Source organism: Phaethon aethereus (assembly GCF_964289735.1).
Source record: "Phaethon aethereus genome assembly, chromosome: 17".
NCBI classification, from domain to species: domain Eukaryota; kingdom Metazoa; phylum Chordata; class Aves; order Phaethontiformes; family Phaethontidae; genus Phaethon; species Phaethon aethereus.
In genome coordinates this window covers 12,542,696-12,564,406 of record NC_138593.1, presented here as the reverse complement: position 1 = coordinate 12,564,406, position 21,711 = coordinate 12,542,696, and the positions used below count along the sequence as shown (strand labels likewise).

The window sequence follows — 21,711 nt, the reverse complement described above, 5'->3', positions numbered from 1 at the left end:
ACTTCTGCATGCACTGCTTGTTTATTGAACTAATATCTTTTACCCTCTCTTTTTTTTTTTCCCCCTTCTGTAAGGGAAGTGCTTTGATTGTTCTTAACAAGGCTGTGTTTTAGTTTTGTGCTGATTTTTCAACTTTGGTGTTCTTTGTCCTCTACCAGGTGGCAGTCGTCATGCTTTTGATGCCATGTTTTTTATTGATTTGGTCAAAAGTAATTAAAGAGATAATTTGTTCTCAATTACATTTCCTTGAATTTCCTGAGGCTGGTAACTCTGCTCTCCAGCTGTGTCTTACCCCAGCTCCTTCGGAAATTAACTTTGTGCTCACTATGAAATAAAACAGAATAGCATGTTCTTTTTTTGTTTGTTGCTTTTGGATTGAATAGAGACTCTGTGCTGTAGCAGATATCGATCTGATAATTTTATTAGGTACTCCTGCCTTGGTTCGTGAACTCTCATGTTTTTAACATTCCAATAAGAAATCCTGTGTTAGACTAGCAGAAGTAAGAAACTAATTTTTCAGAGATGTTTATAGATGTTTCTGCTTTCTGAGTGTCCCTTGTGCCTAAAGGGTTCTTTTCAGCACTTTTGTAATCTATTTTAAACTCTACTGAATGCAAGAAGGAAGCGAGCAATATTGTGGTGCAAAAGGGTTTTGGTTTTTTCAGTTTAACATGGATTACATTAATTTCTAGTAGAATGGGGTTTTGGCAATCCAAAATTTCTTTGGAATGTTTGGTCTTCTGGAAGAAGATTTGGTGTAAACACTTGTAATTCCGACTTCAGCAGGGGAAAAATCTAGAAAACATTAGCTAAGGCTGGGTAATATTATTATTGCCAGTATGCAACCAAAACTGTGAGAAGAAGGCCTTGGGAGTGTTGCATATACCTAAATTACTGGCACGTTGCCCAGAGGCCATGTAAATGACATAAAGAGAAGACAGACATATCAGCCAATATAGGGACATGTCATACAGAAGTGATAATCTTTTTGCTTGCTTATTTGCATTGACTTCCAAGGACACATTTCAAAATTTTCAAGTTATATTAATGAAAAGAATTTATGGAGACTATGAAGATGGCAGCTCAAATAATGTAGTTGCTTAAGAGGTTAAAAGTAAGTGTAGGGCAAATGCACTGAGAACAACGATTTTGCAACTAAGATTAATTTGATCCAATTATTTTACAAACTTTACCAAACTTATCAGAATTAGGTAAATAGTCTTTGCAGGCAAGAAAATAAAATATTTCCCCTAAGGTATACAAGAAACAGAGGGAAATCAATGGAATAAACAATGCCAAGATATTTGAGCTGGTTGTGTTATGAAAACAACAGTTTTTCTGTACATAGGCTTTCCACCACTGTAATAGCTGAATAGTTCATAGATGCTAATGAATGCGAAGTGTTATTTTTCCCATTTTGGACATGGGTAGGAGAGGCACAATGAACTGTGGAGTTTGTACTAAAATTTATTGTAGTAAAAAAATAAAAAGGCTTCTGCTAGCTGGGACAAGGTGTTAAATGTTTTATTTAGGATGTTGGAGGAAACTTCTGACAGAGGTGAAATCCAATCTACTTATTACAAATTTAATTCTCATGCATTTACTAGCAGACAACCTTTCTCTCGCTTTTCAGCTGCCTCCTTCCATTTTCTTGATATGTCTACATTGACAGTAATGTCTTCATTGGAGTGCAGAAGAGGACTAGAACTCCCTTGCTCATTAGAACTACCCATAGTAAAACAGTGGGATGAGTGCCCCTTTCCACTGATACCAGAACCGTTTCTGACCAGAGACCAAGGAATGGAAGCTGCTGCAGTAGCTCTTATCAAGTGCTCCCCTTGGTAACAGAAATTCTCAGCTGCAAAGTGCTTTGCATTATTGATATGGTACAGCACAGTCTTAACAAATCAGGTATCTTGTCTTTGATACTAATACATATTTATATCTGCAGATTGTTGTGGCTTTTTTTTTTAAACTGAGGCACTAGAATAGCATTCCTCTTAAAGAAATCTTAGTTTTCTGCAATATATTCTTAGTACAGTCCTTTCCCTTGGAACCTCTAGTGTTTAATTGAAAATTCTCTTTCAGTCCTGATGTCTGTTCCATGTTTCCACTTTCTAGTGAAAGGGCAGAAAAGGTCAGTATTGAGCAGCAGCAGTAAAAGAAGAAATAGAAAAAAAAAAATCCTGAGTACTTGGCTAGAATACTGCCTTTAAAATTCAACATTTAGAATCCCACCTGCAGAAGAGTATTACTCATCTCTATATGTAATGCTTCACAAAAGCCTTCTAAACATTTATGTAAAATTAAAAAATATATTTCACTAGGTCAATCTTGCGTTTGGATGATGAAATGTTGGCTTGTGATGAGACTGTGCTGATTTATTTTCATCAAAACACATTCACAGTTTTCAAATGTAGTCCTAACACTTCTATTCAAGTGATATGATAGAAGGAAGAAGAGTGCAATAGGTGTGTCAATCAGCTATTTTTGACAATAACATGTAAACTTAATGAGTCACCCAGAATGAAAAAACTTCAGGAATTGCCAAGGAAATGGGTTCTTTCACCAGCTTAAACAAAAAGAATTGAAAATGTACAACCTAAAAGCATGTTTATTGGACCTTGACTCTCCATCTATAGGTGGCATACGCAGCAGCAACTAAGGCTATTTCCACAATAAGATTTGGAGAAGAAAGTTGGAAATTCTCAAAACTTAGAGAATGACATCTCTAAAAGGTGACAGGTGTATGAAAGGCAGAGAATGTTTAATGAAAGGAAGGATTTATCAGAGTTGAACAACTTGTAGTGTCTGGAATTATTTAGATGAGAAGGTGGAAGTATTTGGGAACTGATAGGATAAAATCTAGATTCTGCAGGTTTGCGACTGAAACAAGCTATTCAAAAGAATTCGTTCATCCAGAAATACTTTAAGAGCCTTCAATTTCTTTCTAAAGATGAAGAGGACACACAAAGAGGAGCTGCCTAAAGCAGTAAGCAGGAATGCCAGGGCTTCCCGTGTGCCGTTAGTGCCTGAGAGCACACTGAAGGGGGTCACCTCCAGCAGAGCTATAGACAATCAGATGGCATCGAGCTCCACCTACTGCAGTATTTCTGTAGTTCACCTAGAGCTGCTGGATCTGATCTCAGGAGAAATGGCTGTAATCACTTTCATGGAAAACTTCTGGTCACTTCTCACGCAATCTCGGCATAGATAGTGTTTCATATATTACTTTATTACTTGGTGATTTTTTTTTTTTAATTATTGTTTCTTACATACGGAGTTGTATGAGATTTTGTTACTTCGCTATAATGAATGCAGGAAACGATCACTGAAACAGGCCTTTTGATGGCTTAAAAGCAAATTAGGTAAACTATGATGAAACTATCCATAAATTGGAAATGCTAAAAAATACCCAACACCCAAACTCCAAAGGTTGTTCAGATTGTCATGATAATATATTGCTGAGTTTAACAAATTAGACATACCAGTACTGTTTTCTGTTTTTATATCTGCACTGCAAGTTAAAAAGATAGTTCTACTGTTCTATAATTATGTACTGTTACTGTTTTAAGCTCAGATTGCACCTTTTCAATACATGACATTGTAATGAAAGATAATGTTGTAGAAAAGGAAGCTATTCCCTTCTGTTTCCTGCAGTAAGGCTGATCGAATCACATTGCCAGTGCCTGAGTGGAGGGCGTGGCATATACCACCCTCCCTGAGCAACTGTGCAATGCTTTGGTAGATTCACAGCTCTTTTTCCTTTCCTCATGAACTGGCAGAGCTTGCTGGCCAGAGGTAGGATGCAGGGAAGTGTTGCACCTGAGAAAACTTTTCTTCAGTGCTCTGTGGCATTAGATGCTTGAAATGAATATAGCTAAATGGCTCCAGACCCTCTACTAGTGGTCAGCATACTGGTCCTTTCAAGCCATTGAAACCTCAGGGCTACGTTCTACCATGCTTCCTTCCCTTGAGTAGTGAGTTATTCTGAGAGACTCTCAATTGGTTTTAACCATGTCATCCAAGGTATTGCCAGCTGTAAAAGCAGTGGTACCTGGCTGTTGTCAACACTTTCCTGCTTAAAAAAAAAAAAAAAGTCAGGAGCAAAGCAGGCTGGAAATTCTGGTGTTCCTGGAGTGTAAGATGCTTCTGCTCCAAATCAGTTTTCTTCTAGCTTTTTCTTTATAATGTGTGCAATTTTAAAGAAAAAAAAGTCCCACTAGCATCAGTTTGATGCATGTTATTCCTGTAGCAGAGATCATGACAGGTTTTTGGTTTGGTTCCTTATTGTGCTATGGGATGATGCTGTGGTGATTAGCATTACAGGTTACAAATAAACATGCAATGCAGAGAGGATAGCCATATGGAAACAGTAACAGAAAAGGAGAAAGAAGATTGAAGGATGTCCAAATATTTAGAATTTCTTGGGTTTTTCATTGTACTCTCAAAAAAGTATGCCCTGATAAAAGTTAAATATTGCCCCAAATATGAAAACTTTTCCAATTTTAAAACAAAATTGCTTCTGAACCAGCTTCTCTGAAGGTGTTTCACCTACAAAGTCTTCTGTTCCATCCATGTGGCACCTTTCTGCCTTTAAGAGTACTTTGAAATTTAGAAGGGTAAATCTGAGGGAATAAATAATTATTTGTTTTTTAGTGTTATTTATGTTCTGGTTAGATCATTTGTGTTCATGAATATACAGGAGTGTAGTCACAAATATTTCAAACTTCTTATATTGGAAATTTTTTTTTTTTTAAAAGGGTTTTGTTTGGCAAGTGCTTTCTCAAATCCAGTTTACTTTTGAAAGCCTGTTTTCACAGGTAAAGATATTTAATATTCAGAATCAGGTTCTTACTACAAATGGTTAAAAGAAATAACTTTGATCTCTGGAAAAAATATACCAAATATTGATGATTAAATTTATGTAATGACAAATATGTAATTTGTATTTTTCCCTAAAGTTGATTGTAACAGACTCTCCACACTGAATGCATACTCATCGCCAGTAATCTCTGATTAGCATTTCCTGTAGGCAAAGTATGGGTGCCCACACAGGCTGTAAAATGATTCCTCTCTTGTTCAGGGTGTGAATGAGGCTTTCTCAGTCGCTGAGGTGAGTGCTCCTGTTCGTTGGTAGCCCTCTGTAAGACTTGTGCTTCTGAGCAGCGTCAGTTTGCCATCGGTCTCTGCTGCTGACTCCAACCGCACAAAATAGCGGAGCCTTCAGACTTCTCTTTGACATTTCTTTAGTTCATCCTTATACTCTGGCTGCAGAAAATCGTCTTTCCATTCCAGCGGCTTTGCTCTTAGTACCACGTCTGGGTTTGCTTCCCCTCCCTAGTTTTCTACTTGTTTGTGGGCTGCCTCAGTCATTGTGTTAGAACATTGGTGTTTGCAGTTCACCAGTGAGTGAAGGTACTGTTCTTTACACTTTGAACCTTTGTTCAGCTGAAATGTTACATAGTAACATAAATTTGGAAAGAATGTTGTGCCTTCTGAAGTCAAGATTCCAACAAGCACAATGCTCTGCTCTTTAAAGTTCATTTTTGAATACTTGAATATTTCCAGGCTTTGCTCTGTTGTGCAAAATCTGTACAACATAGCAAGTATTTCAACTGCAGCTCTGAGTCTGCTGTGCAGCTTTTTTTGTACATTGGCTCTACCCTGACTATGTGGATGCGAGTTGTTAGGGCCTCCAGCCTGGCTTTACTTGGAATCAATAAATGAGGTCTTTGATCTAAAACTAGTGCAGAAAGGAATTACTGTTTTCATATCCTTTTAGCCTGAGCACCATATACTGCGGGGTGATCTAGAGTATTCTATTAATCTACCTATACAATTTTTTTTAATAGGGGGGAATATGTCTTCCTTCCACTTGAATAAACTGGTGGTTGAAGGAGTTCTCAAAGTGTGCTTGTGTTTGACTTTAGGGCTTTTTATGGGTATGTGCATTCCTTGTGGGTGAAAGCACAGACCCAAGAATAGTTGTCTATCACAGTGTGATAGACTGTGTGCTCTTCAGGGAAGAGCAATTACAGGTAAGTAATTTCCTATTCCTGGTTTTGTAAATTGGATTTTCTTTTTGTTAGACACAGTAGTCTATATAACAGTCTTCTAAGAGAAAAGTTACATATTCTAAGCATTTAAGCATGGTAATTTAGAAAGCCTGTATGCATTTTGCACAGTAGCTTGTCAGCAGGTACTTCATATGAGAATCTTTGTGCACTAAAGTTACTTCAGTGATATTTTAAGTTTTTCTACAATAGACTAGCCATTATTTTTGCTATAGTTTGCACTCTGTAGAAAAAATTATTTGCACCACTCAATTTTGAAAATTATGACCTGCTACAGTGTGGGTAACTAGCAGTATTTCAAATATATTTACATGTTTTGGTTCATTTTTTAGGAACCGCTGAAAAAAGATGTGCAGGAAAAACCACCCAAAGAAGTGGCTGAGGTTATTACCAAGAAGCACTCTTTCATTCCAGAGGTGAGACTACTGGTGAAGCCTTGATTCAAGATGTACTTAAAAGCGGCAACAGACAAACATCATGTTTTAATTATTCATATAGATATTTGTTTGCTGAAATCAAGGTTTAAAGCCTTACTGTACATGAGGAACCAGCCTTTTGCTGACTGATGAACATTTCATAGGTTTTATCTAGTAAAACTCCTCCTGAAGGTATTGGAAAAAATTGCTGATGAGTGAGATATAGGGTTCTATTGTAATTTGGTAAAAATAGTGTTCTGAAAATTCAGTTTAGCTGTGTTAGTTATTCCATGCATCAATTCTAGAAGACTGACCTTTAAATTATATTACGGTTTAGCACAGAAATGGCCAATACATTCAAAATGACTTTTTATTTCAAAAATTCATTTTTTTATTAAAGTACATAGATCAATATTGCACATCCTTAGATCTCAAAAACCCGAAGCTGAAAGGACTGTTCCTTTAAGTGTTATGTGGAGCTGCACAAATTAATAGTTGTTGAAGATCTGGCCTTTATTTGTTTTTTTCAGCCTTTGTGACCTTAACCTACAATTTTAAATATTGAAAGGCCTGGAGATAATTTTACTTAAATGCCACTTTCTGGTCAGCACAGAACAGTTACTGTGGTGAGTCTGCTCTAATTCATCCAAGTCCACCCAAGTGAATGTTCTATTTAATGTTTACTCAGGCCTGTCATATGACAATGCAGAGTTGCAGTGTAGTCTGGCTATCTATCCCAAAGCAATTCAGGCCTTTTAAATATAAATAAAATGTTGGAATTAAAACACATTTTAATTTCTCTGTATGCATTTAACAATTTGCCTGAATTTTATTTGACAATCCAGCAGAGAGATTTAATTTTTTGTCATATGTTGTCTTTGTTAGCTTATTTAAAATCTGATCCATCTCCTTTCTCTTTATAAAAAAACTGAATGCCAGGCAACTGATTTGATCATAAGTTTCTTATAAAAGAGAAGAATGAAATGTAAACAGAGAAAGGACTGTACGTTTGCAATTATATGAAAACTGACAACAAACACTAATGATTTTTTTAAGAAAGCAAGCACAAGTGTTAGCCTGATGTCAGCATCGGGTAACATCTCACCTATCAATACAATATTTAATTTCCCTTTTTTTATCCAACTCATCAGTCAGTGGGGTATTTCAGATTTGTTGGAAGCTAACAAAGTTGAAAAGTAAGATGTGCTGTGGAAGTCCTGCTAAAAGGCGGAGTGTGCCCAGCTATTTTACTGGCAGAAGCACACTGTCTTGAATACCAGAAACATTCTACCAACACATTAATTTATAGGTTTTTTTTTTCTTTTCAGCTCTCCTTTGCAGTTATTTTTATCTATAAATCTCATTAATAAGAAGTCTTTTGTTTGCACTTTCTAGAGTGTTCTCTTAAAAAGTATGTGAAGTATGTAGCTCAGTCGTATCATAGAAGCTGTTGTCCATACAGAGCACCAATTATTTCAGCAATCAAAAACGGTATACTCGGGTGTGCATAAAGATTTGAAATAAGAGTTGCAGCTTCTCTTGAGTAGGCAAGCATTTTCTTTACAGACTCAACTGAGATCTGCAATATCCTATTGCATGTTTTCCCAGGTGCATAATAAAGGATCTTCTTTATTTCCTTTACTGTGAATTTATTTTTCTGGACACCCTAGGACATGAATGCATGGAACTGCCTCAAGGAATACCCTAGGCTGCACCTCAGCTTCTGCATGCCAGCACTATGCCTCTCAATGAATAGAAATTTAGCCATGCACTTTTTGCACATTGGGCATTGCCTGAGCTGCATATTTTATTACCTAACACATGCAAAAACACTGCATATGCACAGCATGCAGTCATAATTCTATGAAATTGATGCAGCTGTTCTCTGGAAATCCCAAGGGTACTTGTAAGCCACAGCTAGTCGACAACAAATACAAGCTTTCATCTCCCATGTGTTTCAGTTCATAGCTGCTCAGAAGAAAAAATGTTGCAGGCATTTTGAACAATGTATTAAATTAGTGATTTTAATTCCGTTATGTAAAATTGCTGACCTGGTTTGTACACTCCTAAAAAATAGGAGAGAAAGAGAATAATAAACCATTATGTTTTGTGCTCCAAAACCGGCTATGTCTGTGGAGCTTTTCTTATTGTTTTGGTTCTTGAAAATGTCAGTCTCCTTGTTCTGAGACTGATTGAAAATTTTTCTGGGTTGGGACTTCTAAAACTCTCCCATTTAGCACTCCTAGTCTTAAATATACTTAGGCTGTGTTGTCACCCATGTTTCACCATTGTCACTGCAGGTGGTGCTTAAGTTGACAAGATTGAGGCTTCAGTATGCTTTTCTGTTGCAATCACACATTCTGATTGCACTCCAAACTTGCCTACAAAGACTATTCACTCTATTTGGTCAGTATTACCGTAAAAGTATTCTAAAAGTTTTCTCTCCCATGCATACTTTTATAGTTTGTTAATGTATAAACACTCACAGCAGTCATTCCTTAAGTCTAGGCCATTGAACAATCTCTTCTTCCTGTCTTGTAGTTTAATGAAGCTTATGGGTGCCTAACTGCCTGTAAGATCTCTGTCAAACTTGAAGTCAGCCAATGAGTTAAAAGCTTGGAACAGATGTGCACATGGGCATGCACAGCAGTATCATATAAGACTTGTTTACATGCTTGTGGAATGACACAATGCTGTCCCAGATGATGACAGTCTTAGAAAATATTTGGTGATTAAAACTGGACCCTGAGATTGCACTTACCTTCTCCATTCTAAACTCTTAATTAATACTGTAATATTTATTTTCAATTTGATCACTTTCAGTCTGATCCACCAGAACCAGTGAAGAGGCTCTCCTCATTTACAGAAACAGGAGAGGAGCTGAAGACTCTTAGTAAAGCTCTAGCTCACTCAAGGTAAGGGAATCCAGAGCACTCAGAAATGGGACCAGTCAAGGCTAAAGGAATCTTTGGTTCTGCAGTAGCAGCAGCTGGATTATAGACAAAATAATCAACTGCACTAACAGGTTAGAAAAGATGGTTTACAATTCTTCCTTTATTGGCTTTATGTATACTCAAAATGTTGTCAGTGCTGTATGAGGGATGGTTGTTTGATAGCTCCATCTATATCAATACTATATGGTTTTAGTGTTCTTTATAAAGGTGCTTGTTACTTCATTGCAGTCTTTTGCACAATACAGTTTTGTGCCAAGATTAAGTAGTCAAAGTAGTCAAAAATGAGCCAGTGAAGTAGTCAAAAAGAAGCAATGTTAGCACATATAATGTCAATGATGTGATAGAAAATAATAGTGAAAATCTCTACCACTATTATAGAAATACATGCATGGACTCCTTTGGAATATACTAGCTTGAGTCTCAGGAAGATGCTGACATGGAAGAAATAGATTTTTGTGCCCCTTATCTGATGGACAGTGAAGTGTTAGAATAGGACATGGATTTGGGATCCTAGATACCTTTTAGCCACCTGGGTTTGGACAGCAACCATTATTTGTTTTATGGGACTGACCACAAAAAGTAGGTGGGTGTGCATGCTTTTCCTAGAGAGTGTTTTCTATGGAAGCCACTTGACACAATAAACTTCTGTCCCAGCAGCGCATTTCTTATGGTCTCATTTAAAAAAACAAACAAAACCACCAAGGAGGTCTATTGGGAATAGGCTTTACCAAAGAGTACTCTCCCATTTAGGACTCCTAGTCTTAAATATACTTAGGCTGTGTTGTCACCCATGTTTCACCATTGTCACTGCAGGTGGTGCTTAAGTTGACAAGATTGAGGCTTCAGTATGCTTTTCTGTTGCAATCACACATTCTGATTGCACTCCAAACTTGCCTACAAAGACTATTCACTCTATTTGGTCAGTATTACCGTAAACAGTTGCTAAACAGCATAACAACCTGTGCAGTTAGTGACTCCAGGGTTTTCTAAATTTTTCTGGAACCTCCTAGCTTTCTTGATGTGAGTGTTAAGCTAAGAAACAAGATTCATTTGCAACTGAAACAGCAAGCAGTAGTACAAAATGATGATTTATGTCTGGGAAGGTTTAGTTACAGCCTGCTGCAAATAAAACTGACAAATTACTGCTGCCAGCCCTAGCAGGATACAGATTACACAAGTGTTTACAAGGTTCCTAGACTTTTAAGTCTTTGAAGAGCATTCACTGGATAAAAATAGTTGAATTAAAGCAAGCAGCAGTAAGACAGACATCTGTATAAAAAATTAATTATTAAGTTAAATCTAAGCAAATATGGCAGTCAAGAGAGCACATAATATTGTATCAACAATAATATGTAGAAGATTAATTAGGCTCTTGCATTGTTTGACTGAGACTAACTGCATAAAAGTCAAGGAAGTTAGAGAAAAGTAGCTTCTTTGCATGTAGTACTGTAGAGGAGTTGGAACTTCACATTTCACAATGTAGTGTTTCTAAGTATTCCCAAATTTTTACATCAGAACAATTTCTAAATTTTATACTAGTTGCTTGTGATAACGTTACATTTCATGTTGTTCCCTTTTACCCTTCTCTGCTGCCAATTACTTTCATTATTCATTTAATCTGTAAATTTCACTTGATGACCTTGGCCGAAAATAGTAATAAATTGTAAACAAAATAATAAATGCTGTGTACTCTGAAGGTTGGATAAGCCATTTTATTAAAGCATGACTTGGTTTTGCCATAAGTGCACTGTTAGTTATATTTGACTGCCTGTGCTCATTGTCATTGCTAAGTTTCAGTGGGATTGTCTCCTTGAGGTCAAGTTCTTTTGATGATAAGCTGCCAAAGATCAGTTTACTTCTCAATATATGAATTGCAGGTGCTTGGAGCTTGCTTTTGGTTGCTCTACATTCTTCATTTGCAAATGAGTAGGACAAAAAATACTTGCAAGTGTTCTGTAGGATGAAAATTACCTTCACCATTGGTACAGAGAGACTTGATTTTTTTTTTTTAATATTTGCAAATAAATTTGTTAATGACATTTGGATGAAGCAAGCTGGACCACTCATTTTGTTACAATTTACAGTTTGAACAAATGAAGTGTCATTTTCTTAGTAGGCTAACATGAGGAGGTCTTGATTTGATAGTTGCTGAGAAATGTGCTTTTGAAATGCCATTAGAAGCTACATGGCATTTTTGTGTACTTTGGCCAACCTAGTGATGTTTAGGATCAGATGAGCGTTTCTGCAGCATTGAAATTCTCTCCAATTCAGTAGGTTAAGAGTGAGTTTCTAATCCTATAATTGTAGAAAACTATGAAATTAAATTTAATTTTATAAAAATCTAGATAATCTTCAAGATTATAGTGAGTAACATGATATAGGACTGCTTTTGCAGAAGGTGGTGTTTGGGCCCCTTTTTTGTGAGGGACTAAATCTGAAGGATCAAGTGGCATGAAAAGCCATGCTTTAAAAAGTTAGCTTTTTCATGTGCTAAAGAAATGCCATATAGTATGTTGGTGGTACAACTGAAGCTGGACATGATTTGTCCATGCCAGAAGAAGGGGGGGTGGGGAAAAGTAGATTCTCTCTCTACACAGTCTGTTTCTTCTGCTCCCTGTTTCTGAGTACTACAGCACTGTGAGGTCGATACAGGGAGGTCAGAAATGGTGTGTGTGGTGTCAAGATATTGATCCTAACTCTTGGCTGAGCAGCTAACTTTTTATGTACCTTTGTCCAAATCACTTGACCCCTCTGCAGCTCTGCCAAGTAACTTGTAAATTGGGATTGGAAACTAAGCAATGTATCTGAACTAAACTCACTGTGTAAATGTATAGCTTATAAATTGGATAGCAGAGTATGAATGAGGATTGCTTTTGTTACTGAAAGAAAAAAACTTTTTTACATATGGGCATTTTTTTTCTTACCATTTTCATTTACATTATTTTTTACATTTTTAATCTTACTACCATTATCTTATGCTTTTAGGGATGTTAGCTTGACAAATCTTACAATGCCTAGCACTCAAGTACATGCAAGCATTGTCTTATTCATCTCTGCAGCACTGCTAGGTATTAGGTAGATAAATAATATTGCTCTCATATGTAAACTATGAAAGTCAAATTGGAGATGTAAGATTAATTATTACAGGAACAGCTACAATTGGAACTTGGGTGTCTTGGGCAAGTAAATGCCTTACTTATTCTTCTAGGCTTCAGTGATGCCTCTGTTTCTCTGATTTTTATTTTTATGTTGAAATTGGCCTACTAAATTAGAAGCTCCAGGGAAAGACTTCTTAAGAGAGCCAGCCCATTACTCTGGGTGAGTGCAATTGTTTCCTATAACAGATGAAGTGTTTAGTCTAGCCTACTTTTAACAGAAGACACTTCTGTTTCCTGTACCACATCATGATAAATGCAGATGTGCCTTCCACTGAATTTTTAATAGTCATGCAATCTGCAAAATTATGTTAAATGTAGATTTTTAATGATGTGAATAGATTTCATTCTAATGTGTCTTGAGGTCATATCTTTTCTCTGAGTGATTAAAAACCCAGATTTTAGTCTTTCATCTCTCATCACTCGCAGAAGCCAATGCAGCTGAAGGAACAAACAAGATTATATTCCTTTATGTACATCATCATCAGAATTGTCTGTTAAGTCCTGATCAGTTGTACCTGCACCACACCTGCAGAGGATAGTGATGTTGTGCAATTGTTCTTAGATATCTAATTTGTCTTGCAGAATCTTTTTTACTGCTGATGCAGAAGATGGAAAGAACCCAACTCTACTTTAATATCCCAAGCAGAGTTTGAAGTGCTGATAAGTAAGAAAATACCTACCTGTTAAAGCGTCTTCCAACTCTGCCAGCTTCTAGTCCCATAAATTTAATTCACACTTGCATTCAAAACTGGCTTCATGTGATTTCAGATGCCTGGGTGGAAGTATTCCTGGCTACAAGTTTTCCATGACAATTGAAACAGATGAAAGATGAAGAAAGTGAATACTTACTCTTGTGCTACTGCACAAGTAAATGTAGATTTACTTTTTACTGAACAGTAAATGATATATTTACACTTATTTGCTTTTTGAAGATCGGAAGTTTAGCGTAGTCAGGGCCTTGTCAGAGTTGCTTACTACACTCAGTAGAAATGTGCCTTTTTGCTCTTGTGTAGGCAACAGTCACTTTAATACTGGTTTCTGGAAAGCACTGTTGCCCGAATAAATGCTCAAATGAAGTTTACCTGCCGTATTGTGTAATCCCATGCATTCTTTACACTGTAATCCCAGGAGTGATCCTCTAACACACCTAATATAATCCATTCTGTTTACTGTGGCAATTAAATCATGAATGCTACATATATATTATTTAAGAGGTGAAGTATGATATGAGCTATAATGGCCATTGAGAAATTTGCTTGAGAAAAGTCAGGGAAACAGATTTTTTTGAAATATGAACTCGCTTTCTCTAATGCTTTCTGAAATGTACAGTAGCCAAATGACCTGGTATGCAGAAAAATATTCAAAAGGCTTAATATCTAGAAATCAAAGGTGTACATTAATTTATTTTTTTAAATTGTTATTGTGTTGTATAAGCCTGGAAATACCTTGAGTGTCATTGTATGACCTTTTAACAATGAAAATGTGCTAGCCATTTGTCTGGAGTGTTTGCACAGTCTTACTTTGATTTAATCTGCATATTAAAAAAAAACAGTAAGAAGAGAAACAATTAAACCCACAGACTTTTTAACCAAATATTGAGATACGAAGTTGCAGGAAAAGATAATTTCAAGTAAGAACGACTGCACTGCTGGCTTGGACCAAAGGACATGTCAGCAACACTTCTTAGGAACAATTTGAGACTATAGAAAAGGAGCTATTTTAGAAAAAAGAATCAGAGTGGAAAATGCAAGAAAGAAGCAAACCAGGGTTTTCTTCTCTAGGGCAGCAACTTTTAATTTCAATTAAAGCAGTCAGGCTAGCAGAGCAGCATGCTAATATGTACTACAGGGAGTCGGTGAATACAAATGACCTTTGTAGATTTGTTTTTTACTGCTTTTCCTCCTCCTGATTGAAAAGGAACACCCAGCAGTTGTCTTAATTGGACGTTAATTGATACATGTTCACAGGAAGTAGTGTCTGTGATCTTGCAGCTTGTTTGTATGAAAGTATAATGGAACAAACTGCGAGGAATTTTTTTTTTTTAATGATTACAGTGACATAGCACAGTAGTATGAATTTTAAACTTATCTCAAAAATGTTTGAAGAGTCATTACTGGAACAGACTTAGCTGCATTCATAAAGCTTTAATATTCTACCTATACATTAAAAGCATAATTAAACTGAAGATAAACGTTATAATTATGACCTCATAGCTCCTCTCAGTAATATTCTCTTATACTTTCTTCAGTCCTCATGATGATATAAGAGAGAATGATGACAGAACACAGAGGTTGCTCAAACTACTCATCTTTCAGAACTATCAGTCACTAGTCCTAAGTAGAAAATCATACCAGTGCTTTCTGACTGATGTTGTACCCAGTCACTTTAAGGAGACACCTGTCAGCTTGCAGATATCATTTTATCTAAACACAGCATCAAAATGTAGGAAGGAATTTTCTTGTCTTTGTGCAGCATAAAATAAAAAACCACTTGGGAAATCCACAGATAATGATCAACCCTCTTCCTTTGTAGATCAATATGTCTTACTTCCAGTGGAGATTGCCTATGTAGACACAGACTAGCTCTGACTTGACTAAGTACTTTGCAATGTCAGGTTCAGTGGGTGGAATGGAGTATGGCAGAAAAGACAACACCTTTGTCCTTGAGTGTTGAAGTATCTTTAGCTTTGAGCTAAGAATTATGTTTTCGTTTCTATTGCTATTCTTACTAAAACTACGCAAACTCAAGAAGCACAGTGCCTCTGAAATGACATTCAGCTCTGAGAGGATTTTTATTGCTTTGTTCCAATGACATCTATAAATGTGATTTGCCTTAAATCGCTTCTGTAGACTAACTCAGCCCACCAAGACGATGCAAGTGCAGTGGAAATACTGTTGTTGTTAAACATCGCCACAAAAAATAGTGCTTAAAAATAAGCATATTGCTTCAAATGAGACTAGCTGAAATACTTACTTTGTGTAAAAAGGAAAGGTAGGAAAGGTGGTAGAAACTGTAAGTGCTGTGCAGTGACAGCCATCTAAGCATGGGTGCCCATGTAAAAATGACAAGTTGAGGTCATCCTCAGCCAGTGATGCCTAGGAATTGACAGCTTTGAGCTGCAAGCTCAAAGAGGAAGTGACCATGCCATTCCACGAGCCAGCCAAGCCTTTACTTGCAAAAAGGGCATGCTAAACCTCTGTATGGCATTTCCCATAGTTTGAAGAAAATGGCTCCCAAGCATCTGTTTTACTGTGCTGTGCTAGTTAAATAAAATGAAATGTCAAACTGCTGGCAGTTTAACAGTATTCAACTGGCTGCTTTTTATGTTTTAAATTAGAAACTGGATGGCTCTTTAAAATGGTTCAAGTTTCCTGAAGGGAGATCTCTAAAAGTCACCCTGTATATTGAAAGCCCAGCCTCTGCTAATGCATTCTTTATGCCTGCAACAACAGTTAGACTGACTGTTACCCAAAGAGCAGTTTCTCCTATTTCTCTGCCTGCTAGTGGCTGTGTAGCTGACTTTAATACAAAGCCATTTAAATTTTGTGATTGAAATGGCAGCTGCTGCTGAAAGATTTTTAAATGGCAAAAAATGTGTTATTTTTGGAGTTCTGGTTATGACCTTGTCTGTCCTTACCTGTGAATCTATACCAATCCTATTCTAATATATGCAGACAAAAAAAAAAGATGTTAGTGTTTAGAGATTATGACAAATCGGCATTCCTTAGTGCATATGGTTCACTGGAAGATACAGTGGAGTCTGTAAAAGCAGGGAGGAAAGGCAGCACAGACTTGAGAAGCAAAGAGAGCGAGGCAGTACTAACTGAGAAGGTGAAATGTTTATCTGCCAGTTTTAGTTTCCAGTGTATTTAATACTTCATAATGTCGGTTGCTTGGAAACCACTGTTTTGTGCCCTTTTGCTGCTTGGCAGAAATCACTCTAATTGGCATGTTTCTAGCACTGTCACCGCTGGCAGTTTGCGGTGCTATTTTTTTTCCAGAAGCAAAAATTTTCTTTTACATGAATGATGGCTCACATTAATTAGACAGCAGTCATGGGCAAAGAGAACCATTTAAGTGTATGGATGTATGAATCATTATCTGTATCATCAATCACTGGAAAGACTGCTTTTCCCATCAACATTTCTGCCTTTCCAGGCTGTTAATTTGAGTCTCAATCTCCTTTCCTTTTGTGCAAAAATAAGTTTGTTTATGTTTGAAATTTCATAAGTGGAAATAGTTCACTGCTTATTAAATTTTACTATCCATCTAAACCCAACAGGCTAATCTCGCATATTCTGATTCAAAATGACATATTGTCATTGAATGGTTGAACAAAGCGAACACTTAAAATGGGTTTTTCATTATTTAGTAGTAAAATGTCATTGCTCTGTAAATACCTTTTATGTGGTAAGGCAAGACACTAGATCGTGAGGTGTGGCTTCTACATTCACATGAAAATCTTGAGCCAGCAGTATTTCCTGGTAGAGGATCAGGGACCTCTGTGAAGTTCCACTTTAACAAGCAGTGAGTTTTTATCAATAATATGAACATAAAGTTATTACTGTACACTCTTGCACCAAGAAAATGGAAAGCCCAGAAATCTTCAGATGATTTTCTCTTTTTGAAGTTTTAGTAATAGTTTTCCTACAGCTTTTTAGAGAAAAGTTTAAAGCAATGCCTTGAAATCTCGCAGATTTATTTTTCTGCCCTTTTTCAGTACAAAGCTGTCTTCTCTGCGCTGTTCTGGAAGTACTTCCCCCACTCACCTTTGTTTATGTACTTCTCCAGAGACACCAAGAGCTGGAAATCTAAATTTGCCTACCTGCAAAGAAAACTTTTATATGAAGATCAGCAGGAAATGGGAGTTACAGCATGGCACAAGTAGAGGAGAGGGGTGTGCGTGCATGTTGTATTCTGGAGCCTCTTAAAAGGGACATTGTTGCTTTCCATTCTTTCTAGGTTGAGAAGAACGCATTTCCAACTAAAAATAAGCCTTTTTTCGGTACGTTGTTTTTTGTACTTCCACGTAGACAAATATATTTGTGCTTCTCTAACATTGAGAACCTATCCTTGTTTTCAAAGGAGAGGTTCTGCCTCATTTCACAATAGAAGTAGCCTCCTCTTTATTTTAATGTCTTTGTGGTTGATTGAAAACCACTCTGAGACACCTTTAAATATGCAGTAATAATTAATACATTTACCTGATATCTTTTATAATAGTCTGGCGTTATTTTTGACTATTGAAGATCCTTATTTCTTGCTGTACAACCTTCTGTGAACATAGCACAACTTTAGTCATGTCTTATTCTAACTTACTTTGTTTCATGACTGACTTCATGGACAGATTTTCATGTAGCAATATGCTACATATCTTTCCCGTTATGCAGATCCCGGTTTTGTTTTTTACACAGAGACATTTTGAGTGCAGCATATTGTACTCATCTGCAGGAGAATAAAATGGGAATCTACATCTGAAATAACATGGGTATTCCAGATCGTTTGTATGTCTTCAACTGCTCAAGACAGATGTTGGTATGGTACTTCTTTAGTTCCTTGTCAGAGTGGTGAATGGTTCAGTATGGTAAATGATCACATATGTCTGAGTTTCTGTGCGTTAGTAACTACATTTAATAGATTTTAATGTCATTATCATTTGGTCTTCACTGAATTTAAGAAGACTAGATGTATGAATATTTACCCACTTGGTTCTTGCTGTGTAATTACTCAACCATTAAATAGGAATAGTGAACAGTGTGTTTCTGATTCTCCGTTGCCTTGTATGTATACATTTGCATCTCTAACTTGGGTGTAAACACTACCAAACCAGAATTCATAATTAATTTATGTTTAGTATCTACATATTAATTGTGAATAGTTGTAAGCTTTTTCTGTCCCCTTGCTAAGCTTTCAGGATATGGCCCAAATGCAGAGCTCAGTAGTAGGATTTGCTAGCTCAGGCTCACCATGATGTAAACTTAACTCCATGGCTTTTGGTAATTTCAGAAGGTGGGTAGTGTATGCATCCTGTAATAACTCACTTAGTGTTTTTTTAAGTGAACAATGCACTAATACTCATTTATAATGAGACTGCCTTACATCACTCAGGAAAGGTGTGAAGCAACTTTAACGTAAATAAGTTTGGGACATACTGGCATAGATACACATTACAACACTGGATGTAAAGCGCTAAAGAACTGAGTGAAATGGTCAGCAGCTCCAGTAGTTACTGATAAGAGAATGGAGCAGATTCTCCACAAATTGCAAGAAATGCAGGGTTTGCTCTCCTATTGTTCTGTGTGTGCTTTGTAAATAAGAAAAGCACTGTGCATATGGATTTTCTTTTATCTTGGCATTTCCTGCTGTTTCACAATTCTGAGCTGTGTAGGTGTTACGGCACCTTGTCAGAAAGTTAAGGGGCATAGAAGAATTACTTCAGCTACTAGAATACAGCAACAGCTCAAATGGAGTCTGATGTGTGTTAATGCACATACTCACAACATAGTATTTTGGGGGACTGGAATGATTAAAACAGTGTCCTATTCCAAGTGGAGGCAGTAACATTTAATCAGTTGAAATGGAATCTGATGAGAATGCAGGTGTTAATGCTTGTGCTCCTGCAGAGATTACCATAGGATCCTTAATAAGTTCTGGTTGTTAGAACTTGCATTTTTCTATAAAGACCCTCTGGTACCACAGTGCCCCGTAAAACTAGGGTAAGGGCATAGATTTCAAGTTTAATCCAAATGAAGGAAGCTTCCTGCTCTCGCCGCTTCCTTCAGTGGATATTTGTTTGAATTCTTCAGGATTCAAACACTCATCAGCCTCATTTGAGACTTGTGATTGGATCACAGCTCATGATGACATGGCTGCAAATATTGCTAAGTGTTCATTTAGAAGAATTACACTGGTTTTATTTGGTATTTTTAATCCATGGTTTTAGTTTGTAATGTTCAGAATATTTTTTAGCTGTATTTACTGTAGTTTCAAAGTTAATGCTTCCTGTGCTTTCTGTTTTATATAGAAATGGATAAAACAAATACAACAGTTGTATTGCTTTTTCTGCTATGAAAGATATTTACTCAGAATGGTTTTTCAGTGGTGGCGTACACAAAATTGCACTTGCTTTTCACCTGGAAAGCCTTGGCTCAATATTCAGTTTGTCACTAGTGCCACAAGTTAGGCAGTGCCCAGCTGATACGTGCCTTGCAACACCCTCATCAGGGTCTGGCCTTGTGCCCAAAGAGGAGCTGTCTAGCAGGGAGTGTTGCAGATGCAGATTGAAATGCTTTTATGAAAACATAGGAAATGGCACTTTGCCTGTGTTTTCAGTGGCTTTCAGAGCCACATTGGTTTCATTTATATTTACAAATGGCTATAAGCCTCTGGAAAAGGCTACATTCTTTCTGTATAGTGTCTGGAGCAGGAGGTGTTCTGTCATTAGCTTTATTTACATAAAGGCTGTATCCATTAAGATAAGAAAATTGAATAAGCCATTTTATGAAACAGTGGCTAACAGTTTCCATGATCAGAGAAATGTGTATGTAGTGAAATTGTTTGATAGATACATAGTTATTTTACTTACAACTCACAGTATTTGTTCACCATGATCATAATATAATGCTCAGCCTTAGAGAGAGAATCAAGCTGGTATAAATAGATGGCAACTTCTTTGCACCTCAGGGATTGGGACAGAGGGAGACTAGTAGGAAGAGTTACTGAGACTGAAGCACCCCAGTAACACTACCCACTGCACTGAACACAGATGCTTAGTGGAGGGATAGCCAAGAGGGTGTGCAGCCTTCTGCACATTTTTCTAGCAATTCTGTTCAGGCTGGAGTTATGCCAGCTTACCAGAGCAAGGATTTGGCATCACATGTTTAGGGGTGCATGTCATTCCTTTAGTAAACCATCTCCCACTAAATTTGTTTATCTACAAAGTAGACATGAGGTTGTTAACTGTAAAATCTGATCTTCTGGGACAAATACATCCTTAGTATGATTCAAATTAATTTAGTGAAGATGACCCAGTGTACTTGAACAAGATATATTTAAAAAGAATGTGTTAAAAAAAAAAAAAACAAAAAAAACCCACAAAAAAACAAAAAAAAACAAAAAAACACCAACCCTGGTAAATATCTAGCTTGTCTGTACCCTGATGCAAAGTCTTCTGGCATTATTATTATAGTGTCTTACTGTTTTTTCTAGCACTTAAATTATAATTAGGACAAATTCATTATTTTCTTTTATTTTTGTGAGTCATTTCTTACTCAAAGGCAGGCACTAAGAATCCCATATCTTAGCAGTAAAAGTTCAATTCCCCAATATTTTAATGGTCTTGTATTACAATTAACTGATCACCTTAAAGTCCCTAAAAGATTTAAAGTGTAATTTAATAAGTTTGTAGTTACACCAAGCGCTGAAAATATGCTTGCAACCAATTTTCTGTAGGTGTAGTACACTGCTGGGTCACTCCTTTGTGTATGTCATTGACCCTTATCTATAATAGTATATTCCAGTAGAGAAAACTCAAAGTATTCCATAGTTTGTTATTACTGCTCAGGAAACTCTTTCAATTTTCATGCTGATAAAGTTACTAACTTAGAAAAATAAGACACATCCTTTTGTCTGAATGGCAGTTGAAAATATGTGTTGTGACTACAGTTGAATGAAGCTCAATTACTTTAATAAATGTATTCCAAATTTCATCTTGATTACATTTGCATTTTAATGAATGATTCTTACCTATCCATCAAGTAGGCAGCCCAGCTAAATTTATGAAGTTAGTGTTTGAAGAGGGTATTGTGATGCCAGAATTTAAATGGAGAAGTATTTGATGTCCTATTCCAGCAATATACTGTAAATCTATAGTGTAGAAAAGTACGGTGGTCACATCTGTATCTTAAGTTTGGATTTGTTTTACTGTTTTCCTGACAGGAGTCTGTGAACCCTTTAGGGTCGTTCATAAATAGCCCAGAAATATTCTATGATTCTATTAAATAATTCTATGGAGTTATGAGAGGATTTTTTTGGTTTAAATCAGGTAGTTATTACAGCTTTTCTATATGTTGCATTTCTGTTAATTCTATTTTATTTCTTTTCCTAT

At 36.6% G+C, this 21,711-nt stretch overlaps 1 protein-coding gene across 1 annotated transcript in view; it reads left to right on the top strand.

Moving 5' to 3' along the window:
- The window catches only part of CCDC60 (coiled-coil domain containing 60), a gene marked incomplete at both ends in the record, with an annotated part of 63,752 nt that overhangs the window by 19,314 nt on the left and 22,727 nt on the right, over positions 1 to 21,711 (top strand). Inside the window, 2 exons of the mRNA XM_082007751.1 lie at positions 6,410 to 6,493; positions 9,317 to 9,408. Of these exons, the coding sequence (XP_081863877.1) occupies positions 6,410 to 6,493; positions 9,317 to 9,408 (176 nt within the window). The remainder of the gene's footprint in view (positions 1 to 6,409; positions 6,494 to 9,316; positions 9,409 to 21,711) is intronic.